General features: G+C 43.5%; 1 protein-coding gene across 1 annotated transcript in view; it reads right to left on the bottom strand.

Annotated features, from left to right (window-relative positions):
- PDXDC1 (pyridoxal dependent decarboxylase domain containing 1) overlaps positions 1 to 27,310 on the bottom strand; it is a 69,248-nt gene continuing 41,938 nt past the window's right edge. Inside the window, exons 6-23 of the mRNA XM_040441644.1 lie at positions 26,918 to 27,107; positions 25,185 to 25,253; positions 23,775 to 23,853; positions 23,102 to 23,186; positions 20,428 to 20,476; positions 18,479 to 18,580; positions 17,231 to 17,356; positions 12,429 to 12,479; positions 11,178 to 11,241; positions 10,662 to 10,717; positions 10,411 to 10,516; positions 7,605 to 7,776; positions 6,404 to 6,522; positions 5,543 to 5,664; positions 3,975 to 4,067; positions 3,786 to 3,882; positions 2,364 to 2,465; positions 1 to 1,388 (exon numbers count right to left, since the gene is read on the bottom strand). Of these exons, the coding sequence (XP_040297578.1) occupies positions 1,162 to 1,388; positions 2,364 to 2,465; positions 3,786 to 3,882; positions 3,975 to 4,067; positions 5,543 to 5,664; positions 6,404 to 6,522; positions 7,605 to 7,776; positions 10,411 to 10,516; positions 10,662 to 10,717; positions 11,178 to 11,241; positions 12,429 to 12,479; positions 17,231 to 17,356; positions 18,479 to 18,580; positions 20,428 to 20,476; positions 23,102 to 23,186; positions 23,775 to 23,853; positions 25,185 to 25,253; positions 26,918 to 27,107 (1,909 nt within the window). The 3' untranslated portion in view covers positions 1 to 1,161. The remainder of the gene's footprint in view (positions 1,389 to 2,363; positions 2,466 to 3,785; positions 3,883 to 3,974; positions 4,068 to 5,542; positions 5,665 to 6,403; positions 6,523 to 7,604; positions 7,777 to 10,410; positions 10,517 to 10,661; positions 10,718 to 11,177; positions 11,242 to 12,428; positions 12,480 to 17,230; positions 17,357 to 18,478; positions 18,581 to 20,427; positions 20,477 to 23,101; positions 23,187 to 23,774; positions 23,854 to 25,184; positions 25,254 to 26,917; positions 27,108 to 27,310) is intronic.

Raw genomic sequence — 27,310 nt, 5'->3', positions numbered from 1 at the left:
CCCTTAAAGGGGTTGTCCAGGCTTTTTAATATTGATGACTTATCCTCAGGATAGGTCATCAATATCAGATCCAGACCCCTGTCGATCTGCAGTATAGTGAGACCGAGCGCTCAGTGCGCACGTGCCGTCTCCCTTCTGTTTTCCTGTCTGCTGCTGTTAGTCTATGGGACAGCAGCAGCAGGCAGGAAGAGGGCAAGTGTGCAATGCGCGGAGCTGATCGACAGGGGTACTGGGTGTTGGACCTCCGCCAATCTGAGGATAGGTCATCAATATTAAAAAGCCCAGACAACCTCTTTAAGGGTACGACCACGCGGCGTAGTCCTGCCTAGGTTGTGACTCAGCCACAGGAGCTCCAACTAACTATTTAGGACTGCACAGCACCCGCAGTACCATGCAACCATTAACAATGTAAACCGACTAAACAGTGCGGTCCTATTTAATTAATTGGACGTACGTCTGTTAGAACATGAAAATAACTTGGAAGAATATTTAGTGTTGCTACAAAAAGTCTAACTGTGTAATCCTAACCGTTAGGGCCCTAAGCATTGAAAGTGGACTTCCCCTTTAAATTTTCATTTTGTGAAACCAGGCTGTTGACTGGATATAGGTTTTAGGAAGGGTCCATCTGTTATCCTGAAAAACTCATAGGAAGGAGTTCAAACTGCTGAATCATTCATTAAAATACACTGACTGTGCAAATAGCAAGCCTCAGACGGCAACGTGCAGAGCCGCTACCAGAGTCATTACAAGTCGATGGTATTTCAGATGTAATTAGTCATGTACACATCTATGGGTGAGATGTCTTTTTCTGACATTTACATTCAGAGGGCTTCCTTTGAAGACAAACAGTAAAAATAAACGCCAAGACTAAAAAGATCATTATAAAATAAAAGGCTGGATTAGAAAATCAAACTCTTGAAATTACAAGAAGTGCAGTAAACTCAAGTTACCATTGGTAAAAACAGTAGTTTTATGACTGTGACCTCTCCCTACTGAGAAAAAAAAAAGCTTTTGTTTTCATTTTGATTATTTGTGCAGACAAGTTAATAATCTAGTACAGTATCGCTACTGTACGATTGCGTGGCACTGTTCACATTTGAAATCTCTTACATCTACAAAGAGTTCATGTCGGGTCGAGTGTTAATCATAGAACACTCGCCTTTATCTTAGACTCTCAGACTCCACTGTCTTAGTGTCCAGTGCTTCAGCCTCATGGGATTCCTCACTGTGAGACTCCACAGATGGGGCAGGGGGTTCAGTAGGTTGGCCGGGCTGTGGTTCTGGCGTCGGGGAGGCCTCAAGGTTCTCCACTTCTTCCAGGTGACTTATCGAACTTGTCTCACTCATCGCATCAGAGTTTCTGGACAGTCTTTTGAACAACTTTTGACCTGTCAAAGTCACAGAACATGCTGAGAATAAAAGATTTAGGCTAGGGCTACACGACGACATTTCTCGCGCGACTATTTGTTGCAGTAATGTTGTGTGACATATTTTATAATGCTAGTCTATGGTGTTGCGCTGCGACATGCAACATGCTGCAACACGTTGCAAAAAACCAATTCAAGATGGATTTTTGTGCAACTGTTGTGTCGCAGTGCAACTCCATAGACTAGCATTATAAAATATGTTGTGCGACATATAGGGGACAACTACGCTACGTGTGTCGTACCCTATATATTCACGTCATGTGATATATTCTATGGTGTCGCACTGCGACATGCCATCACTTGCCTCTCCATTCACATGGGGTGGTGTTAAATTCAGTCCAAAAGTATAAGCATTTTTTGTATTTGCACTTAATAAATGCGTCTATCCCCTATACAATGCTTCTATCCAAGAATAATGTTAATATAGCGCCACCTGCGGTTTCTATTAAACAGTCTTTTTGTGTCCGTCTCTGTTAATGTGCTAAGGTGGACACATACAACACATGATAAAAAGAGTGAAACTACATTGCTGTAATTGCACTTGCTCAGCATCTCCTCTGAGAAACAGAGGAGACACTGCAGCTTCAGAAATAGTCACTCCTGGGATCCCTCACATACACGAAGGAGAAGAGAGAAAGAGAAGCAAAACTGAGCATGCGTGTCCACTTCTGCACATTGACTAAGGTGGACACAGAAAGGCTGTTGGATAGAAACAGTTTATAATATTGGGCTGGACTTAACTATAAACCATATGTTTCACGGGACAACCCCTTTAATTCTGTGAGCTCCTATGGTGGACACACTGGACTACACAAAGCTTGTTGCCTTATTTTGTATTGGACCCTCGCTGGAGTATTCAAGTAACAATATGTTGGGAAGACGGAGGCATTTCATAACAGGACAGCACATCAGTTAAAACACGTCTCTGTGTGGTACCTGGATGTCTCTTTGCATGTCCCAGGCTTGGCGTCGGGGGAGGACTTGGTCCAGTGTCCTGTGCCTTGGACGCATACGTTATTTCTGTTGATTCTAATGATCCTAAAGAACAAGACAAGAAGACAGACATTTTACATAGGACTTAAATTCATGCCTTTTTACAGTGTTAAAAGGGTTTTTGTTTGATCCAGCGGCACCCATCAACCTACCTTAATTAATCATAACTTACCTGCAGAAGAAAGTTTCCAGACTTACTGTCTCAAAGTTGCATAGATTGGCCTGTGGAGACCAGTCATGTGACGTGTCTCTTTGGAAACCCTACATCTGCCAACATCACGTCCATCAATCAAAATATATATATTGCAGTCTGGTCTATAGGTGGGCATGTCACTTTCACAGCCCAAGAGGACGGGGGTGCAGTGGACATGGCCAGAACTAATTTTCTCACTGGTGGAAGCACAGATCAGGTGCTTCTGGCCGGCTCCTCAGCACCTTTCCCATCCTGGGTTGTGGAAGTGACATGGATCAGACCAGAAACCTGGTGGAGAGGGTTCCAGAGCGGACAATCAATGCAACTTTAGGATGGAAAGTATGGTTGAAACATTCGTCTCCAGGCAAGTTAGGATTCATAAAGGAAAGTAGATGGGTCCCAGAAAACCTCTGTAATGAGGGCTGATAGTCTAAACCAAAAATGTCTGTGGTCAACCCAGGGAAATCTGAATCGGGTGTGGATATAGATTACACAGGGCCCCTTGCTCCTTAATAGCTTGTAATAGAGCACACCTATAATGTGTTTCTTACAATCAGGCTCGGAATTTCATTGGCTCAGTCCCTTACATGCAATCTAACAACCAGCAGAAAGCTGTAAGGTAGCAGTGGGCCCATTTACCCAATGGGCCTCAGATCAGAAGAGTTTTACTAGTTTTAGTTAGACTCTGACATGTCACATTATGAGAAAAGTGAGGAATCAGAGACTCCAGATTGGGCCACCATCATCAATATGCCCCTGTGTCACTTGCTCCCTGCAACAGACTATAACCAATGACACTTATCTTCTCAGCACTGATTGTAAGTGATAAAGGTCAGTGTGTAGTCTGCTGCTTATGAGCAATCCCCAGATTTTTGTGTATTATGGGTATTACGGTATGTGTAGATTAGAACCACTGCCGCAATGTCCTGAAAATTGGTGGGAGGTTTCAATGAAATACCAGGAGATATGCCTCATAATCTTAAGCAGCGTTTTGGTGTCCGCCTCCAGAGCGGAATGGAGGCAGAACGGAGGCAAACTGATGCATTCTGAGCGGATCCTTATCCATTCAGAATGCACTAGGGCAAAACTGATCCGTTTTGGACCGCGTGTGAGAGCCCTGAAACGGATCCCACAAACGGAAATCCAAAACGCCAGTGTGAAAGTAGTCTTACCTGCTGTTAAATTGAATGTTCTGCCCTTTGGTGTTGCTTGAACAGGAGAAAGCCAGTTAAGAACGGAACCAACTAGAGGGATCTGCCGTAAGACTCCCTGCAAACAACAAAGCATCCAGTAGAGGTCACTAGTGTAACGCATGTACTGTAGTAGACAAGGGCCATACAACACAACAACCTTAATCTTACCTCCTCCAAAAGGCGTTCCTCATTGGCCCTCTGCAGCTGTACCTCGGCTTCCAGAATGCCTTTCCTGACTACTTCAGTCATATTCTCAAGGAGCTGCACAAATAAATGCCAATTAACATGAGTGAAAATGTAAGGCCCTGCTCTCGTTACCCTGAAAATAAAATGCGCACAGATTTTGCAGGAAGCTGCACAATTTTTAATATGGACACAATGTAATCATATAACGGAGCGCACTACAAACATAGGCGCTTGTATTTTAAGCTAAGCGCAAACGAATACAACTACTGACCCCGCAATATGGACACAATCTAACTAAATAACAGAACGTACTACGAATATATCAACAGGAGAGGGTACGATAAAGCCGATAGAATGACATCCTAAGTAATACTACTAATCACACGCCCAGAACGAACAAGTTATATAGAAGCTGCTGTTTTGTATATTTAAATTTTTTATATGTGTGAGCTCCGCATTTAAAGGGACAGTATATAAAGTTGACATTCAATTGAGTAGATTTTTGCCTCATAAAAGGTTTTTATGTGAATGATCCTATGTTTTATGTGAATGTGAAATATATTTTACATATTAGTAAAAGTTGATGCAAATTACTGTGAGCCAGCCAAATTTTGTATTACTAGAATTTTTTATATCCCTTTGGGCGTAAATGGTAAGGAAAACCTCAGGTTACTGAAAGTAAGAACATGAGAAGCATTTAAAGGGATATTTCCATCCTAGGATATGGGTTCAGATCCACAGGACCTCTACTGATCCTGAGAATGAGGGGGCTGCAGCGCTGAACTTTAGCGCAACACTCAAGTGAATGAGGCTGGCTGCAGTTCCCTGGAGCCCGCTGTGCAGAAGAAAAGGGGCTGTAGCATTTTTTATTTCAGAGCATTTGCTGCTGTTTTTATATGTACAAAGCAGATAACTAGGGATGAGCAGACCCGTCGTTTTCAGGTTTGGGTGGTGGAGGAATTCAGTCATGAATTTCGTTAGCACAGAATACGATGGAATTCTATGACGGAATGCAAAACGGAAACCTTTAAAGAGGCATTCCGTCATAATAGAAGTCTATGGGCCGCATAACGGATCTGTCCCATTTCCGTTATGCAGGAGAGGACTCCCCTGCATAATGGAAACGTTTTTCAGCCCATGCAGGATGAAAAACCAAGTCCTGTATTACGGAAACCAGACGGATCCTATATGCTGCCCATAGCATTCCGTTTTGCATTCCGTCATAATAGAAGTCTATGGGCAGCATATAGGATCCGTCTAGTTTCCGTAATGCAGGACAGGACTTGGTTTTTCATCCTGCATGGGCTGAAAAACGTTTCCATTATGCAGGGGAGTCCTCTCCTGCATAACGGAAATGGGACAGATCCGTTATGCGGCCCATAGACTTCTATTATGACGGAATGCCTCTTTAAAGGTTTCCGTTTTGCATTCCGTCATAATAGAAGTCTATCAGAATCCATAAAGGAATTCCTCCCCAGCCATGAACGTCGAACCCGAAAACGTTGGGTGCGCTCATCCCTACAGATTACCCTTTAATATTATTTTTATACCTTTGAGTTTTCTTCAATCTCTCGGCCCATGACTGCAATGGTCTCTACCAGCTCAGAGACATCCACATCTTCTGTCGCCATTCCAATATAAACACAGTTTTTCTCAGCTCCAAACTCTGGACCTACAACCAAAGGAAGACATGAATTTACAATCCAGCAACGAGCCTGTTATACAGACAGGATTTCCAGTAATAAGTGCAATATGGTACTGAGTAGACCTACAATCAATACAAGCTCTGAAAATATTCTTAGTGGTATGTCTATAAAAAAATAAGGGAATTCATTTGACCAGATATTCAGCTATACAGAGAAATGAATAGGTCACAAAGGGTTAAAATGCATACTTGCAGCTATTAACCTAATGGCAGATTTACACTGCACAATTGTCGGGCAGATTATTGGGTATGAACGTTACTACAAATTCTCGTTCCCCATAATCTGCCTGTGTAAATGTGCCACCGATCACCCGATGAACAAGCAAAATGCTCAATCATCGGGTGAAATGATCCGTCACACAGCAAATTAAATCATAGTTTTCGGGTAGTCGATTTTTCTGTGTGAACAGCGATCTGCTGCCCAGAAACAATGACTCTGTATGAGGACAAGTGATAGCAGTAGCCACTGCTCGTCCCCCAAACAGTGGAGATGATGGCTCCATGTAAATGTAGCTCTTCACCTGCACTGATGAGCAGGCAGTTATTCAGAAGGAACGGTCCCTTCCTGAAAGGAAACCCTTTAATGATTTATTGCAGTGTTTTAGTGACTGGAAAACGCCAGGTTAACGTAATGAGTAAAATTTATGGCGTGTTATTTTGGGAAGGCAAACACATTGGTTTCTGCACTAAGACACATAATCAATACCGGAAGAGAAGGCGAGATCGGACTCCACTTCATTGAGCTTCTTCAGCAGGGACACATTAATCTTTTCAAGTTCTGCTTCTCGTCTGCTGCCATCCAGTTCCTCACTTACATGATCATACCTTGGGAGTGGAAAAAGAACGAAAATGACGCCGATTTTCAATCCACTGACTAGAAAGAAGGGAGAAAAGGCTCTAGTCCGCCTACTAGGACTGCAACAGTGCAAGGGTTACACTTCCATTCTTTCCAGAGGTATTATGCTCAGCTGGTCCATCTATTTTCTATTGGATTCTGTCAACAAGAAGGTTAATTGCTGCTGAATGAAGAAAAGGCAGGGAAGCGAGCATGGTGCTGCCAGCGCTCTGCTTGGGCGCAGTGTAGGGAGGGCAAAGGAATGTTTTATAGACCCTTCCTGTCTTCAGAGGGGGTTTCCACGTATAACATTTATCACCTATTCATAGGATAGGCAATATAGCATGAAAGGCTGATGTAAAAACATCCAGTTCAGCCTGTTATCCTGCAATCTTTATCCAGAGGAAGGCAAAAACCCCCCATGAGGTGTAGACACCAATTTTCTTCATATTGGGGAAAAATTCCTTCCCGACTCCAATCAGGCAGTCAGAATAACTCCCTGGATCAACGACCCTTCTCCAGAAATCTAACTATAACCTGCAATATAATATTACATTCCCGGAACCCCTGCCAATCAGCTGCATGAAAAGTCCACACCGCAGCCTCTCCCTAGGCCAGTGACACCACGTATATTGGTCACAGCTCAGCCCAGTCCCATTCAAGTTAATGGAGCGGAGCTGTGATGCCAAGCACTGCCGCTAACCGATGTACGTCGCTGGGCTTGGTAAACTGTGGGGAGTCCGCGGGGGAGTTAACATATTTTGGATAGAAGCTCTTCATTTCCTACTTTCTTTTGATTCTATTTTGTCTCATATTTCACACCCCCTTTGGACATATTGGACACCCCTTTACTATATCTTTATAGTGATTGGAGCTTTATTCATTTAATACAGACAAGCACCCAAATCAGTGGGGTGCTCTTGGGTTCCGAGAGTCAGACCCCCACTTATCCTGAGGATAGGCCATCAATATCAAAATGTTGGAAAAATGCTTTAAAAAATAAATAAAAAAGATACACTTCTAATTGCTGGGATCCCACTGATCACTAGAACAGGTAACAAATGTTCAATACCTTAGCACACCAAGTCCAGCCCAGCTGTAGTCAACCACGTACGTCAGTCCAGCTAGTCTTTCCACCTCTAGTCTGAACTCTTCTTTCAGCTGCAGGGTGTTGTGGATGATGGGGATTTTCACCTTTACACATTCCACCAGCTGATCAACATCTTCAACTGTTGTACCTAGAACTATTTAAAAGCGTTATGACTGATGTAAAAAATGAAAATCAGACATCATATGGTACATGACGACCTCTTTCTAATAAAGCTAGAACCAGCCCTGTACCTCACATGGATCCAGAGATCTCCCTGTAACTGCCACAGCTTCTAACAGAAGATATGGCTGGTGACAGCTGAAGATTTAAACTGAGCGGATGCGACCACCTTAGTGAGGTGGACAAGAAATAAGGAAAAGAACAAACAGCAGGTGGCGCTATACACATACATTTTATTGAATATCTCAGTGGCTATACTACATTTTTTATTACATGCAATTACAAAACTATTCAGATCCAGGTGCTGGTTTGAAAAATGTAAAATATTGTTCGCGGCACAACCTATTTTTCGGTATGACCTGTGGGTACTGTCCTGCAGTTACCGCTCATTACCAGGCTGCTCCTGAACTTGCCACTTGAAGCATGGCTGCAGTCCGGCAATTAGCAGTAACCGTGGTGCGGTACCTGTGGTTCATGCCACATGTTTAATCGCACCCTAAGGATTTACCTGTAACCCATACAGTATGCCACTATCTGAGCCCGTGCACAGGCATTACTGGATACTTCACACTAAGTATATTCATCAGTATTATGAATGCTCTCATGTTCAGTAAGTCATAGTGACCTGAGGTTTGTAGATCTGCCAGCATGCTCACGTGGAAATGTTTGAACAACATCTTGAGAAGGTCAAGCTGATATTCAGCACTGTCCATGAGCAATACCGAGAGCGCAGTGACTAAGCCATGTGACAACGATAGTGCAGGCAGGGAATTTTCACTGTAGTCATGAAGAGCATGTAATACATTTAGTTTTGGGTTAATATGATGACTACGTAGATAATGAAGTGGTTTCCAGCTTCTGAGTGATTATACGAGTCTATTAACTATGAAAAACATAGCAAAAAAAGTGAAATATACAGAAATGTATCAGCACTCCACCGAACCCTTGTTTATTAAAAAAATATACAACAGATAACTGTCTGAAAGATAACAAAAATATGAACAAATAAATAGATAAACCCCCATTGATCTTATGATCCTGGTCCAATCTAGGCTAAATAATATTTTTTTTATTATTAAAACGTATTGTGGGGCAAACGCTCGCACATCAAAAAACTGCGGTCACTACTTAGTCTCTATTCAGACTGTGCATCCACAAAATATCGTACCACGTGCTCCCAAGCCACAATGATAGTTGTTGCTTCGTCTCTGTTCAGACTACATCCACACTATGTGTATAGTATATAGGTTTCTACATATCCAAATCACAATGATGATTATTACTTAGTCTCTATTCAGACTGTGCATCCACACCATATATATAATATATATTGTAATGCGTACTTCCAAACCACAATGAAGGTTGTTGCTTAATCTCTATTCAGACTGTGCATCCACACTATATTAAACTGTGCGTTTCCAAGTCACAAGGATAATTGTTGCTTAGTCCCTGTTCGGACTATGCATCCGCTCTGTGTATGTGATATGTATCCTGCTGCATGTTTCCAAACCACCACCTGTTTGTAGAGGAAATACATTATGGAATTTATTTATTTTTTGCGATATTATCCAACTGCAATACCCTGTGTGAACTGGGACTTAACAGTCACTATGGTGGTTTGGAAGCATGCAGTATGACACATATCACATACACAGCGTGGATGCACAGTCTGAACAGAGACTAATCAACAAACTTCACTGTGGTTTGGAAATACGCAATACAATATATATTATATATATATGTGTGACATATTCATCACGTACATGGACTAGGTCAGGCACTGTGATAAGTATGGCTTCAGTCCGCAAAACAAAAGTGGAAAAATTAAGAAAATATTGTCGACCCCAAAGTATAAGATGATTGTTCAAAACAAAACAAAAAACTCCCTTTAAATTGCTTGGTCACCTTTGGACACCATTTAATGGCTACCATATAGAATTACCCACATATATAGTAAAGTAACTTTGTGGATATGTACTATATTGCGTATCCAGAGTTACAGCTTGTATGATAGTCCAGAGCTGCATGCAAACGTATAATAGAAATCCCCCAGTGTTGCCTGAAGCCTACACGGAAATAGTTCAGTGTCATATTCACAACCAGTGATGGCCAGTTTGCCCGCAAACACATGTGGGCTGCTATCTTAACTCACAAGTCCGGCGAGGCAAAGGTAAGCCCTTACCAGTGCCTCGCCGGACTGGTGAGTTAAGATGGCAGCCCACATGTGTTCGCGGGCGAACCGGCAAACTGGCCATCACTGTTCACAACACATTAGAAGAGCGTCGCTTACTCGTCAAGGTGTCTGTCTGTCATACAACATGTAAACTGTTTCCTAAAGCAACCAGCAGAACTGTGATACAGCTCTGGACTATAATACACAGTGTAGTTCAGTACAAGACAAATAATGAAATGTATTTAGAAAATGAATCAACTTTTTTGTAAATTCTAGCTATACAAAAACGCTAAAATGTTGGTAAAAAAAACCTAGTCTGTAACTCCAAAGACTCCTCAATTATGTCCCGATGCAGTGAAATGTTTTAGGAAATTCATTTCCCATAGATACAGCAGACTACCATAGTGATATCTAATAAAACCATGAAAAACCAACCTGCAGAGGTCATCATTGGGTTGAAGCGTACACATACTCCTTCATCTTCCAGTTCCACTGTGTCCACAGCACAAGATGGAATAAGGGCGGCCAGTTGTTCACCGAGCTAAAGAGAACCATAGGAAATCTTGTCACATAGCAAAAAAATAGAAATACAACACAGAGCAAATATACAGTATAGCACATACTATAGCACATAAATAGTGGTCTCCGATCCTAGCATTAGTACAATAGACAGAGGTGTGTCTTACCCATTGATTCATTGCATCGCTCTCCCTTTCGATGGTGTTCAAGTTTATGGGGCAACCTACAAGGCCAAGAACATTTTATGGTTACAGTCAGCAATAATACACATAAATATAACTGGCAAAAAGAACATAAGAAAATCTGGATTATTTTTTGATTCCAGCATATCACATGTAGCATAGTGGTATCAAATATCTGCAAAAACTGTGTGACACATGTATCTAAGCATTTTGTGCAAATTGTTGGGGTTGCTAGGTAAAATGTATATTTCTATAGGATAGATTAGACCCACATAATCACAAGTGTGGGGGGGGGGGGGGGGTCTCCTCACCAGTGCATCCACTACTAGTGCCGCTCCTACCTCCATACTAGTGAATAGTGGGGTTCCCAGTGTTACCTGCCACACAAGCTTTACAGTTTTGGAAAATCGTACAAGTGTGCCAGCAACAACCAACACAACAAGCCTGTGCTCATTTTTCAATTTATGGTAAGATTAGCAATAGGAAACATGGGTTACAAACCTGATCCAGAGCCATCATAAAAGAATTTGAATACAACTACTGGTGAGTTTCCATCAGGTTCAACCTAAAATAAAACGGATCATGTATACTGATTTACATATTCAGAGTTCACGTGCATAACTAACAGAGGAGACGAGTGGAGAAAAGAAGTAAAACACGGAGGGAACCAATCTGAAAGGCAGATCTAGAAAAGAAGTCTTCAAGCACATACAGGAGGGGAGTAGACAGTTCTGGAGATACAGAATTAGTAAGAATACGTTTAAAAGGGTGGTCTCATCCCTTTCAAATTGCAGATACCACTCTCAGCACCCCCGGCAAACAGCTGGGGGGGAACGGCCAGACAGGTATTAGGGTACTTTCACACTAGCGTTATTCTTTTCCGGCATTGAGTTCCGTCAAAAGGGCTCAATACTGGAAAAGAACTGATCAGTTTTTCCCCATGCATTCTGAATGGAGAGTAATCCGTTCAGGATGCATCAGGATGTCTTCAGTTCAGTCATTTTGACTGATCAGGCAAAAGAGAAAACCGTAGCATGCTACGGTTTTATCTCCAGCCCAAAAAACTAAAGACTTGCCTGAATGGCGGATCCGTAATTTTTTTCCATAGGAATGTATTAGTGCCGGATCTGCCCTTCCAGTCTGCGCATATGCAGACCGAAAGATAGGGGAAAAAAATAAATGCCGGCATTTAAATGCATTTTTCTGACTGATCAGGCATTTTTAAGACTGATCAGGATCCTGATCAGTCTTACAAATGCCATCAGTTGGCATACGTTTGGCCCGATCCGGCAGGCAGTTCCCGCGACGGAACTGCTTGCCAGATCACTCTGTTGCAAGTGTGAAAGTAGCCTTACATGGCGGCCACTCGGGTGAACGGTTGCTGCTGTAATACAGGGACTGCTCGAGTCCGAAAGAATAAGGACCACTTGGACACAGCAGCCCTCTGTTCTGGCTTACAGAGTGGGGTCCCAAACTTAGGGCCTCCTGTTTGATGTCCGTATGGACAGGGATTGTCTTCATGAGAATCCCTTCTACACATATAAGAGGTTTACATGCACACATCCACACAACACACAAATTAATCTGAAATATGGAATAAGCGGGCGCAGACATGAAAATCAATCCCGTCTTCCCCCAGTGGACAACTATGGTGTGAAGCCGCCTCAGCATTATTAGCCTTCTTCAGAGCAAGTTATGGAAAGCATGCTTATGCACCAGAAGGTAATGGAGAAATCAGTGACAATACTGTACCGAAGTTTTGATGGAGGTTACATCCTTTAGGTCTTCCAGCAGTCTTTGACTCTGTTAAAGAAAGAAACGTGTGAGGATTTCTGTATATAACTGACCGATTCTCAGACTGCAGTTCATTCCATTTAGCTCCAGGCTGAGGGTCGTAACAAGATGTAGAAATCAGCCACATGCTCAACAACACACCAAGCCAGAGAAAGCCTATTTTTATATCACTATATAAACTATAATTTTGTGTTTAACTCCTTAACCCTTTTGCTACCAGCGCAGTACATGTACGGCGCTGGAGCGATGTGTAAACATGGCGCCCGCTAGCATGTGCAGCGGGCATCATGGCCGGCAGGTCTCTGCTGTTCCAAACAGCAGAGACCTGCGGCTAATTACCATGACCGGCAATAATGCTGACCGGCATCTAATGTGATCGTAAGGTGTTCTCTGGGCATAAGAGAGAGCTGCAAGGTTTTAGCAGACCCAGATCAGCTCCGTTTTCCTCCTATGGATGTCTCCGTTAATGTTCAAAAAGAAAAAATGAAAAAAGTGACCTAGTATTAATGTACCTCATAGTATCTATGAATCTAGCCTACCTTTACTAACAGGGCAAGGAGATCAACCATCCTGCTAGCTGCAGAGGTAACATTGTACCAGCCAGGAGATTATTCAGACCTCTCAGCAAATCCAGATCCGGCCTTCAAGGCACTATGAGAAGAGAAGACCGACGTTCATGTCCATGTGCCGTGCTGGCCGATGTCACGCTACCGGCACACAATGACAATGAAGACCATCAAACATCAGCTTGATTCTCATCTGCTATGATTTGATGAAATGACTTTCTACAGGGCTCTATGTCGAGGTCTCTTGATGCCAGGTTTTAAGGGCATCAGAAATTGTGAGAACAGTAATAAATGCAAATAGTCATTCGGAAGGTTGTAATTTGCAGGCTCAGATATGTCCGGGATTCTATTACTTTGTTACTCTAATGAAATGGACTTGCTGGACGCTTCTGTGGGTGTTAAAAGCGTAAATGAAATAAAAAAAAATTGGCAATCCTTAGGCCATCAATATGACATGGTGGGAGTCGGACTCCCAACACCCCTGGCTAAGGAGAGACTGGAATTTTCACTTTTAATGGGCTGTCCGATCCTTTACTACTAATGCCCTATCCTTATTATAGTCCATTAATATCTGATCAGCGGGGTCCAACACCCTGCACCCCCACTGATCAGTTGTTTTAGAGCAGTTGCAGCCCCGGAAATACACAGGTCCGCCCATTGTGTTGTTCCAGTGCTGTTCCCATTGACATGAATAGAAGCAGCGCTGCAGTTACCACCTCTGTCCACTACACAATGGATGGAGCTGTGTAGTTCTGGCACTGGAGCTACTCTACAAGAACCAGCGATGGACTGGCCATCGGGAGTACCGGGAGAATCCCGGTGGGCCGATCGAATTATGGGCCGGCCAGGGCCGCCATCAGGGGGGTAAAGCCGATACCCCAGTAAGGGGCCCGGACCCCGGGGGGGCCCGGCCGGTCCCGAGCCATTTTAATTTTTTTGCTGTCAGTGTGTTAACTTTAAAATAAGCGCTCATCTCTTTACTATCTTACACTGACTCAGCTCCAGTAACAGCAGGCAGTGTGGGGGCGGCGCTCACTCACTGACGTCACACGCCTGCTCCTCCCACTAGGCGGCGCAGGCGCGTGACGTCAGTGAGTGAGCGCTGCCGCCCGCACTTGTTACTGGAGGCTGGAGGCGGGAGCTGAATGTAAGGTAGTAAAGAGATGAGCGCTGTGTTAAAATTAAAGTTACTGTCTGCAGCCTGCAGGATACCGATTTATTAATGTATACTACTGTGAGTGGCGGGGAGGGGGATCTATGGATGACGGCACTGTTATAGGGAGGGGGATCCGTGGATGGCACTGTTATGGGGGGGGGTCTGTCATGTGGATGACACTTATGGGGGGGGGGGGGTCTGTGGATGACACTTATGGGGGGGATCTGTGGATGGCACCATTATGGAGGGGGATCTGTGGATGACACTGTTATGGAGGGGGATCTGTGGATGACACTTATGGAGGGGATCTGTGGATGGCACCATTATGGAGGGGGATCTGTGGATGACACTGTTATGGAGGGGGATCTGTGGATGGCACCGTTATGGAAGGGGATCTGTGGATGGCACCGTTATGGAGGGGGATCTGTGGATGGCACCGTTATGGGGAATCTGTGGATGATACATACCGTATATAACATCTTATGCTATATGTTTTTACTTATGTTTTTTTTTTAGTGTGTTTGGGAAAAATAAAGTGGGCCGGTCTGGCTGAAGTCCAGGGCCACTTTATTGTCCCAGTCCATCCCTGACAAGAACTGATCAGCAAAGTGTCAGACCCCCGCTGATCAGATATTGATGGCCTGTAAATGAGGATAGGCCATCTATAGTAAAGTGGACAATGACGTTACAGTCAGTGGGTAAAAAGAAAACCCTGGGTAGTTATTTTTTCAGTTAGTGTAGTGCCAGCTACTGATTCACAAAGCAATGAACAGCTTCCACGAGGGGCACCTTGAGGCTGGCATCTATTTATATTCACTGGCATAATACCTCCAGTATGAAGTGCAGTCCTTGCCGACCTGCTTCTCTATGATGCTGGAGATGTTGGAATGACATTTACAACTTTTTTGTATATTACAAAGTCAAGGAAAATCAAAGCCCCCCTCTTCCCCTCTATAATGGCTGAATATAATAGTCCATTGCCATTCTTCATACACAAACAAGTGAGTAACTAAGGAGGGAGTTCAGACAGTGACCTCTACATGAGAATTGTGGTTTCATAGACTCTAGTGACATCACCGTATCCAGGGATAAGAAGTGAACGTACCTGAAAACTATGGGACTGTCAACTAGTATTCAAAGAGCTGCAGCAGAAATTAAAATGGTTTTCCAAGATTTTATAACTGATCACCCATCCTCAGGATAGGTCCTCAGTATCCGATCAGTGGTGATTTGACACCCGGGACCCCCGCTGATCAGCTGTTTGAGTAGGCACTGGTGCTCCTATGAGATCTGTGGCCTTATCCATGCTTACCAAGTACACTGAATAGTGGTATCGCGCGCTCTGCCCCATTTACTTCTATTAGGCTGACCTACTCCTAGGCCACGTGACACATGAACGTGTCATCACTGGCCTAGGAAAAGCCTGAGAAGGCCGCTGCACAGTGCCTTCTTAAACAGCTGATCAGCGGGGGTCCCACCGATCAGATACTGATGACCTATCCAGATTAGAGGTCATAAAGTCTTGGAAAACCCCTTTAAGTATCAACTGTGTTAAAGAGCTCCTGTCACCACTTCTGACACCTCTGTTTAAATTAATATTTGTATTTCATATGAAATTACAATTCTGGAACATTTATGTTTAACTTTATTCTGTGTGCTGTGCCATTCTTCCATTATTCCTCCTAGTTTATGGATAAAGGTACAGATAGGTGTTACCAGTTGGAATGTGTCCCTGCACAATCTGAATTGTCCCCTAGCTGGTAACTAGGGTTGTTTCGGGCATAGAATTTTCGATACCCAATCAATACTTTTGTCCCGGTATCGATACAATACCAGGATTTGCCTTTTATCGATACTAGGCTGTGCTACTGCTACATTCACACGAACGGGAAAAACAGCCGTCACATACATGGCAGTTTACAGAACCAATAGAAGTGGAAGAGGTGAGGTGTTGTTTTTTGGACCCAGCAGAATGGAGGGCACTATTAGGGGCAATATTTATACTGGATGATTTTTTATATATATATATATATATATATATATATATATATATATATATATATATATATATATATATATATATATACACACATATATATACACACACACACACACACACACACTGGGGCCACTATAGGGGGCATTATAGACACTAATGGCACTACAGGGGGGCCATTATAGATACTAGGGGCAATATGGTGACTTATTTTATTGGGGGCACTGTGGGTATATACTGGGCTTGGGGCATTCCAAAAAAATAAAAACAAAGAGTCATCCTTTTTTTTTTTTTTTTAAAGGGATGCAAAACAGCCATTTAACATTATAAATGGACAAGTGACCAGAAAATGGATGCAGAATGGCCATAAAATTTAATGGATGTTTCTTTTCACTGTGTGTGAACGTAGCCTTTAGAATACTGTGTTCGGTACTGAGCGGGAGGCTTGGCTAAGAAACTGCAACTGGAGATAGGAAGTATAACATCTGTGCAAACTTATCTATTAAACAGAATGTGAGAAAAAAAGCTACAGATAAGAGATATCAGTGTCATATCTAAGGCTACTTTCACACTAGCGTTTTTGCTGGATCCGGCAGGGTTCAGCAAAAACGCTTCTGTTACTGATAATACAACCGTCTGCATCCGTTATGAACAGATCCGGTTGTATTATCTGTAACATACCCAAGACGGATCAGTCATGAACACCATTGAAAGTCAATGGAGGACGGAAAGCAAACTACATGTTGCGGTTTTCTCTCCGGTCTGGGAACGCAACTAAACGTAGCAGAATGCATTTTGGAGCACTCCATTCTGTTCAGTTCAGTTTTGTCCCCATTGACGATGAATGGGGACAAAACGGAAGCGTTTTTTTCCGGTATTGAGCCCCTATGACGGATCTCAATACCGGAAAACTAAAAAGCTAGTGTGAAAGTAGCCTAAAACAGCAGTATACTGTAAAACAGCATCAAACTGCACGTGAAAATCACACTTCTAAGTATTCCTATAAACCCATGAAGCATGTGAGAAGTGACTATGTACATACCAGTTGAGATGCATGCTTTATCCGCTCCACAATCCCATTGTGGCCGAGATACTGCAGAGACAGCCAAAGTGGCAGAGCCCGAAGCTTCTCCACAGGCTGGCTTGTTGTGAGTCCAGCGGCGAGGGACTAATAAGAAGCCACGAGGAAATTTAAAAAAAATATTTTATAGTCCTAATAGAACTGGCAACTTTTACTGAAAGCATTTATAGGGGGAGATTTATCAAAACTGGTGTAAAGGAAAACTGGCTTAGTTCTCCATAGCAACCAATCAGCTAATAAACTAAGCCAGTTTTCCTTTATACCAGTTTTGATAAATCTCCCCCATAATGTTTACCGCCTATAATGTATGACCCCAAATCGTTTGTATAAGTCAAAAATGATATGCAAAATTAACTTTAGGGTCCATTCACACATCCGTGTGTGTTTTACGGATTTGTGGATCCGCAAAACACGGACATCGGCGATGTGCGTTCCGCATTTTGCGGACCGCACATCGCCGGAATTCTGATAGAAAATGCCTTTTCTTGTCCGCAATTGCGGACAAGAATAGGACATGTTCTATTTTTTTCGGAAGTGCGGATCCGCAATTCCGGATCCGGGCAGCACATCGTGCTGCCCCATAGAAATGTATAGGTCCGCAATTCCGTTCCGCAAAATGCGGAACGAAATTGCGGACGTGTGAATGGACCCTTTATGGAAAGTAAAACAGATATTAATGATATTCATACATATAGGGGGTCATTTACGAATAGATATACGCCACTTTTGTGGTCTATATCTGGCGCAGATTCCGTCACACACCATGTTGCGGCAGAATCTGCAACTTCTTCCACGCTCACACCAGGTCGAAAACAGTAGGCGTGGCATTGGCAGGGAAGGGGGTGGCCTGGGAGGCCCGTCTCATTCATAATTTTCTATGCCCGGCTTAGGCTTAGAAAATGGTCTAAATGTAAGACCGCAAGGAAGCTGTCTTACATATAGAATCGGCGGTGGAAACATTTAGAATCACTGGCGCCTCTACATTACTTCAGCGGATCCACCGCCAGCGCAGGGGCTTATTAAGACTGCCGTGTAAAATGCTGGTCTTAATAAATGTGCCCCATAGTGTATAAAGTAGAGCTAGACAGAAAATGCATTGAACCCTGCTCTCTGCATGATCTTCAAAAGTAACCAAGAAGGTAAGTAATTAGTGCACAATAATTGTGACATTGTGAAGAATGCTTGTTAAATATTCCATAAGTATCTTACCAGGGAAGGATCCTCATGTCGGTACAGGGTAACAGCAGGGACAGCTGGAAGGCCCAACCATGGTCCTAGGGTCAATGTCATACTGTCGCACTTAGTTGCAGCCTGGTGCACAAATAAAAAAAATAGGAATTAACTAATAAAATCTTTGTGTAAGTGATAATGTAATTTTACATAGTGATAACATTGCACCCTTTGTACATATGAAAGTGGCTGACCTGTTACATGTGCACTTGGCAGCTAAAGGCATCTGTGTTGGTCCCATGTTCATATGTGTCCACATTGCTGAGAAAAGTGACGTTTTAATATATGCAAATCTGTAGGAGCAACGGGGGCGTTACCATTATACCTAGAGGCTCAGCTCTCTCTGCAACTGCTGCGCCCTCTTCACTTTGATTAACAGGGCCAGGTGTGATGACCTTTACACTGCCTGGCCCTGTCAAAGTGGAGAGGACACTGCAGTTGCAGAGAGAGCAGAGCCTCTAGGATTAACAGCAATGCCCCAGTGGCTCATTTGCATATATTAAAACATAATTTTTCTCAGCAATGCGGACACATATGAACATGGGACCAACACAGATGTCTTCAGCTGCCAAGTGCACATGTAACAGGTCAGCCAGTGTCATAGGTACAAATCTGCTGACAGATGCCCTTTAAGATGATAAATGCGCCAACATTCTGGAGTCTGTCAGCAGTTAAACTGCTGAAAGCACTGGGTAGGTGCTGGGAAGGGTAGTAAAAATGTACCTTTTGTGGAACTTTTATTATCAGGAGTAGTGTGAATATGAACTTTTATTCTGCCAGATTCTGCTCCTTAAGTGCACTGGGGCAGAGCTTTAGTGTGAAGGGCTCTCTGAGTTTAGCTGCTTCACAGTCATTACCTTCTGCTCTGATTGACAGCTGTAGCATCAAACCAGAAGACCACCCAGTGCAGATGAGAGGGATTGAAAGATATGTTTGTACTGCTCTCCCCAGACCCTACCCAATGCTATCAGCAGTTTAACTATTTTTGCCAACTCTTCCAGAACATCCAGGACGGTCCCTGAAAAAAATGAGACCTCCCAGCCTCCTGAAAGAGCTGGCAAATCTCAAGCACAGCCCATGAAGGGATACTTTCTCCCACAAAGCGCTGACATGCTGCATCATCATTAGACACAGCTCTGGCACCCATCTGAAGGGGAATTCCTTGCGCTGTTCCTGAAAGGTAATCGGACATGTTCAGCGGATGCACAGATACAGGCAGCAGAATCACCGGTATCTGCAGATACAGAGTGAATCCAGTTGTGTTCTGCTCCTGTGCTGAGGTTAAGAAGACATGAACAGCCCAAGGAAGCAGTCACCTGATTGCTGCCGTCTTGTGTCCTAGGGACACAAAGGCTTCCAACCTTCTCTGCTTACATTGCCGATACCTGCATTCCCCATGATATAACAATCGTGGAACGTCTTCTAGTAAAATTCTGGTTGTGCCATTCTCCTGTTATTCCCCCTGGAATAGAGGGAATAAACTGGGTGTGACAATTCCCCAGGTCACTAAGTTGTATCAATACACAGTCGGACAATCTCAGCCCATACAGTGTCAGACTGTACAGGCAACACCCAGTTCTATGTGTACATTTCCAGGAGGAATAAAATGCCACAATGCTAAGTTTTAAGAAAAAACGCTCCTGTTTTATTATTTCATGAGGACTGCAGTATTCAGTGAACCAGACCCGTCATTAGAGCTGACAGGTACATCTTAGTCATTTTCATGAATATGCTTATAATAGATTTGTAACCTCCTGACAGTTCACCACACAGTGGCACACTGCGCCATATGTTCCTTGTGTACCCGGGAAAATCACAGGCGGTACAAGCGCCTAACAGGCGGTAGACTTACGTCTTATATACTGAGCAGTCTGCTCTTCTTTATTACATATGTTATACTGTAAATTTGCGGAGCTGGAAGAACTTACCAGCACAGACGCACTGACATAGCCCAATGCCAAGGTCGCCAAGTTTACTCTGTAAAGGAAAAGAAAATAGCTTTAGGTCAATCAAATATTTATTGCTTTCTGGCAGCCAGACTGTAATCTTTACACAGTAAATATTTCATGGTTTTTGCAGCAAGTGATTCTGTACTTGTAAGGAACATTTTGCTTTTCCATATTAAACTGGAGGGGAAAAAATATTCATTGCACTATAGTCTGCTTGTTATTATTCTGCACTTTCAGCATCAGGAAAACCACTGGAAATCTCATTACCAATTAGACACCAAGGGATGTAGGACATCAGTGATTACAATCATATTGTTATCTGTGATTCTGTTTTCTGGGAAGTTTTGTGCTGTCAGGTAATCTCCATTTTGGCAAGGTAAGCCTGCTGCCTGATTCCCCTAAGGTACTTAAAGGGGTATTCCTATCAGGTCATTTAGTGCATATCCACAAGATATACTGTACATGTCTGATAGGTGCAGGTCCTAGAGGTTCTATCTCAAGAACTGCAGTCCCATCATGTAGCTGCAGTGCATGCTCTCTGCATTCACTTCTTAGGCTACTTTCACACTAGCGATTTTACTGGATACGTCGGGGTTCAGCAAAAACGCTTCCGTTACTGATAATACAACCGTCTGCATCCGTTATGAACGGATTCGGTTGTATTATCTTTAACATAGCCAAGACGGATCAGTCATTAACTCCATTGAAAGTCAACAGAGGATGGATCCGTTTTCCATTGTGTCAGATTGTATCAGAGAAAACGGATCCGTCCCCATTGACTTGCATTGGGGGTCATGCTGGATCAGTCTTGCTCCGCATCCCAGGACGGAAAGCAAACTATACCATGTTGCGGTTTGCTCTCCGGTATGGGAACGCAACTAAACGGAACGGAATGCATTTTGGAGCATTCCATTCTGTTCAGTTTTGTCCCCATTGACAATGAATGGGGACAAAACTGAAGCGTTTTTTTTCGATATTGAGATCCGTCATAGGGGCTAAAACTAAAACGATAGTGTGAAAGTAGCCTAAGGGAGTTTAGAAATTAGCTAAGTAAGCATGCACGACTATTTTCCGAATTTAATGGAGAGAACCAAAGGGCGACTAGGCATCTAATCACTGAGGCTGCAAGATGGGGCCCCATTGTCGAGATACATGTGGGTCCCAGAGGTTTTGCATCTGTGCAGTCTCCATCATATGCTATTAGGGACTGGTTGTGTCCTGCAGCGATTAGTGTCTTAACCCAGTCTAAGTAAGTTTTTTTTACCTGTAGGAACAATGACTGTGATTTTGCAATATACTTTATTAAGAAAATGTGTACTTTTATTAAAAAAATGCTTGTAAAGTGTCTCCTTAGCAACACTTTAACTGAACATTGCTAAGGAGCATCTGTCTTCAACATGTACTGAACACTCAAGAAGACTAACTATAAGATGCAGAGGTAGGATTCTCAGCCTGCCTCTCCTCTCCTCTCTACATACATCGGACATATTTTACTAGCTTTATTACTAAGAGTGCGGGCCTTTCTGATCTGCTGTCAGCACTAATTGCTGGCAGCCCTGCTCCTCTCTATCTTTCCAGCGCCTTGCTAACTAACCAAGGAGGCACTGGAAAGATAGAGAGGAATGAGGCTGCCAGCAATCAGCGCTGGCAGTAAATTGCTACTCACAGGAATACAGTACACTTACTGACCGTTCCTCTCTGACTTCCCAGCACATCCCTGGTTAGTTAGGTTGTGCTGGGAAGACAGAGAGGAGCGGGTTGCCAACGATCAGTGCTGGCAACAGATCAAACAGGCAGGCACTCTTAGTAATAAAGGTAGTAAAATACTTTGTAAAATAGGTTCTTTATTATTTAGAGAGGCAGCGGCTGGGACAAGAACAGAAGAGGCAGGCTGAGAATCCTCCCTCTGCATCTGGTAGTTTTTCAGTCCTCAGCATACAGTAAATGCTGAAGACACATCCTCCTTAGCAATATTCAGTTAGAGTCTTTTAAGGCTACTTTCACACTTGCGGTAGAGTGATCCAGCAAGCAGTTCAGTCGCCGGAACTGAGTGCCAGATCCGGCAATCTGCATGCAAACGGACAGCATTTTTAGACGGATCCATCTCACAAATGCATTGCAAGAATGGATCTGTCATCCGTATTTTTAATGCCGGATCCGGCACTAATACATTTCAATGTAAATTAATGCCGGATCCGGCATTCCGGCAACTGATCTGCAATGTTGGACGGAGAGAATACTGCTGCTGTATTTCCTCCGTCCAAAACGCAGTTCAGTGACTGAACTGATGATATCCTGATGCATCCTGAACGGATTTCTCTCCATTCAGAATGCATGGGGATGAAACTGATCAGTTCTTTTCTGGTATTGAGCCCCTATGACGGAACTCAGTGCTGGAAAAGAAAAACGCTAGTGTAAAAGTACCCCTAAGAGGACATTTTACAAGAGTACACATGTTTTCTTAGTAAAGTATATCACAAAATGACTTAAAAATCATTGACCATACACATTAAAATAAAACGGAAAAAACAGCTACAGGAAATGAAATCTATGCCTGCTAGAAGCAGATAAGATTTGCACCAAAACGGTTTTCAAGTATCTTCAGCCAGTGGCACTGGATAAAATGGAATAGAAGAATAAGGACGTGACATACCCTTCCACGTGTAGCCAAATATTATACTGGTGGCACAGCTCCTTTAGTCTTGCCAGTTTGTCTGTGTGTCCTGCGCCAGGGGTTCCTGTAAAAGGGATGAAAAACTGTAGAAATTATACACTCATTTCAAGATTAAAGAGATTGCACAGCTTTAGGAAAACATGGCCACTTTTGTCCATAAACAGCAACGCACCAGTCCATGGGCTGTGTGTGGTATTGCAGCTCAGCAAAATTCACTTCAATCAGCCGGGGTACACAACCAGACAACCCACAGACGAGTGTGTCCGTGTTTAAGGAAGAATGCAGTCATATTCTTCTAATGCGGTATAACCCCTTTAAGAGATACTCCATGAGCTAATGTCATGTCACTCCAGTCATCGCTGCAGAAAACCTAATGCACATTGCATTCCACAGAATAGGCACATTCGCTGCATGACTACTTCTTCCATTCACAAAAGGTCTGCAAGATTGAGTGATACCCAGGTCACCGCGCGAGGCTTTACCACTGCCACAAAGACGGACTGCAGGGATCCAAGCTGCCTAACTTGCATAAGTTGCGGATTTGCTTCCATTTTTCCTACCTAATTAAAGTAGTAGCATCTATTTACTGATTATTATTAGCAAGTAACACAACATCGTTACAAAACGTGGACGAAGACTGAAGTCAACACACCGGCATTAGCCACCAATAGGAGAGGTAGCTTTCCAGATTCTTGGTCCTCTTTCAACTGACGATCCAGTGCGGCCACATCCTGGAATAACAGAGACATAAAAGAAAATCAAGAAACAATACATATAATACATTACGATAAAGACATTACAACCATTCCTTTCTTGATATGTTTGCAGCAATATCCAAACTGCTACCAACTCTTACATATGAACAGATTTACTTCAAACTATACCTAAATCTACAGTATCATAGGCAATTCAATTATTTACCCCTTTGACATTATGGGAGAGATTAATATAGACTGTCGCTTTCTGAGCCGGTCTTGATATCCCCTGCACTGCAGGACGATGCTCCTAATTTACGATGAGACGTACGCCTAGTCCTAAATTGGGCACATCCCCCTGCAATCCGTGCGCCTAACCAGAAATCTACGACAGCTCAGAGTTGCCGTAGATTTCGGTCTTCATTTACGCCAGTAAAATGGCGTAAAGGAAGATAAATTTGTCACTGCAACCCTGTCACACTCCCTTTGAGTGAGGACGGCATAAAAGGGGAGATGTGACAATTTTTTAAAAAGTCGCACCTGTGACTTTTTAACACCACTTTTCAGGTGTAAAGGGAGAGGATAAATCTCCCACTATGTTGTTGGACGGTAAATCTCTGGAGGTAAAATCTCTGCCGTGTAGAGACTCGACATAAGGCCAAGCATAGCTGAATACTGCAGCTTGATCATGGCAAAGGTTATGCAATATCCATTTTGCCCATTATGCTTGGTTTGGTCAGCTGTTCAGGATCTTGGGCTGCAAGCCTGTATCGTGGACTTTAACCCGCACTGTAAGGTCACAGGACACTTTCCTGACACATTATACAAGTATCTGCCACTGTTCAAATGGTGGCTCCTGTTAAAATCACTCCGAATAGCCCAAAGATGGAGTGAACCGTATATATTCCTGCATCTCGGAAAAAGTAGTCATTATTCACCCATCTTACCGATTCCCCGGTGTTCTATAGTTTTTAAATGGAGGCTCTTGTGCCATTCTCTAGGTCAGGAATCCGCAACCTTCTGCACTCCAGCTGCTTTAAAACTGCAACTCCCAGCACGCAAACATGCTCGGCTGTTCTTCTAAGGCTGAATGCACATGGCCGTGGAACACGCACGTTAGCGGTCCGTGGTCTCCCAGCATGGCATCCCGCTGACAGCAAAAGCGCATGGCGTCATTGGTTGCTATCAATAACAACCAATGACGCCGTGCGCTCCTGTTGTGGATGGAGCATTCTGGCAGTTTCAGAACACCTGGAGTGCCGGAGGTTGCTGATCCTTGCTCTAGGTTAAAGTACCTAAGGGATTAACAAACAAATCATGGACTACAATCAAAAGAGAGCGCAACGATATTGAGAAGAACAGATTACCATTTGATGCTGGGACCCAAACATTGTATTACAAGGCACACGACGCAAGCAGGACAACGGAAGGCCGAGCTGCAAAATGACAAGAAATACATTAGTGACTGAATAACCAGTGGTTTATATGTGACACTCATAGTGTCATCTACAACACGCCAAATTTATAGCAGCCGGTGTTCACAGGTCATATGAAGCCCTTCACACATGCTGCGGCATTGTTTGTATTTAGGTCAGGGATCAGCAACCTCCAGCAGTTCTAAAACTACAACTCCCAGAATCCTCCTTTCACTTCTGTAGGAGTTACAAGAATAGCTGAGTAAGTGTGCATGCTGGGAGTTGTAGTTTCACAGCAGCTGTAGTGCCAAAAGTTGCTGATCCCTGGTTTAGTTTAGCCCAACCTACAATCATGCTGTCATCAAGGACAATGTACACATAGGAGGCAGTTGCCAACCGCCAGCATCCTGTACTTCACTGCATTCTGGGGGAGCAGATTTCCTACCAGAATGGGTTTTCCCCGTACCCGCCAGGTCTAAAAAACTGGACGTGGTGTGGGCAGGGAAGTGGACGGGCTGGCAGACCCGTCCCATTTACCATTTTCTACGCCTGTTTTAGGCTTAGAAAATGGTCTCAATGTAAGAAAGCCGGCTTACATTTAGACTGGATATGGATACGCTGGAGTTATGTAGAGGCCGGCACCTCTTCATAATTCAGGTGGATCCACCGCTGGATATAGGGGTTATTAAGACCGGCGTCTAAAACACCTCAGTCTTAATAAATGACCACCTATGTTTATACCTGATCGGGGCGCTGTTAATTTTTTTTTTTTTAAAAAGCAATACTCCCATCACGGATCCCCCACCCTCCCATACTGACGCTGTTTGATTCTCCACTGTTTTCTGGTGCAGAGGGGACTTCTTGACACAGGGGCATGTGACCACTCCAGCCAATTACTAGCTGCCAAGTTGACCTGCTGCAGCCTGTGAATGGCTGCAGCAGTCACATTCCCCTGTGTTGTGACATTATTGCTGAAGCAGAGAGCAGTGTCGGTATGGGTGGTTCTGATCAGTTTTGCACATAACCCCTTTAAGATCATTGCACAATTATTTTGTAATGACTAGATTCCCCCCCCCCCCATCCTTTCCCCCAAATATCCAGGTAAGCTTTGTAAACAACCTAAACGAGTAATGGATGCTGGGATATTTCAGCTTGAAATCCTACATACCAGTGAATGCAGTTGCAGATAAGGATGGGCAATCTAACTTAAAAGGGTTGTCTCACTTCAGCAAATGGCATTTATTATGTAAAGAAAGTTAATACAAGGCCCTTACTAGTGTATTGGGATTGTCCATATTGCTTCCTTTGCTGGCTTAATTCATTTTTCCATCACATTATACACTGCTCGTTTCCATGGTTTCAACCACCCTGCAATGCAGTAGAGGTGGTCGTGATTGTACAATATAGCAAATAGCTCTGGCCTCTCAGGGGGCTGGGACCAAGGAGAGTACACATCGTCCAGCACTTTTTCCTATAGTGTGCAAGCACAGCCACCGCTGCTGGATTACAAGGTGGTTGTAGCCATGGAAACGAGCAGTGTATAATGTGATGGAAAAATGAATCCAGCCAGCAAAGGAAGCAATATGGACAATCACAATACATTAGTAAGTGCCTTGTATTAACTTTCTCTACATGATAAATGCCGATAAATGCCCTTTTAAGTATCTGTGACCTTATCCACTTACCTGGTTACAGAGGTACTGGCCGAGCCCAGGTCTTGCAGCCCCACTTGTGTAGATAACAGGCTGCTTGTTATAGAGAACATTGAATCCCTCTGTAGTGTAGTCATCATAGCGGGAGTGGATGACGAGTCTGCAAACTTTCAGCAACCCCTCCCGATCATCCTCATGATAATAAGCAGAACCATTTTCAAACCTGTAAAACAATATAACCGGATACCTCCAACCTGATCCATGAATTATCTACAACAACTAAAGGCAATCAGACTTCTTTTGTATGTATGTGTTCATGCCATCCCTCGACGGGTATGCACATTCTGGATTCCTTAGGAGTTGTCCGGTAGTAGGAAACCATGGCTGCCTTCTTTGAGAAACAGTGCCACACCTGTCCGTGGGTTG

This window comes from Bufo bufo, chromosome 7, assembly GCF_905171765.1.
Source record: "Bufo bufo chromosome 7, aBufBuf1.1, whole genome shotgun sequence".
Classification (NCBI taxonomy): Eukaryota; Metazoa; Chordata; class Amphibia; order Anura; family Bufonidae; genus Bufo; species Bufo bufo.
This window is presented reverse-complemented; position numbering and strand designations above follow the sequence as displayed.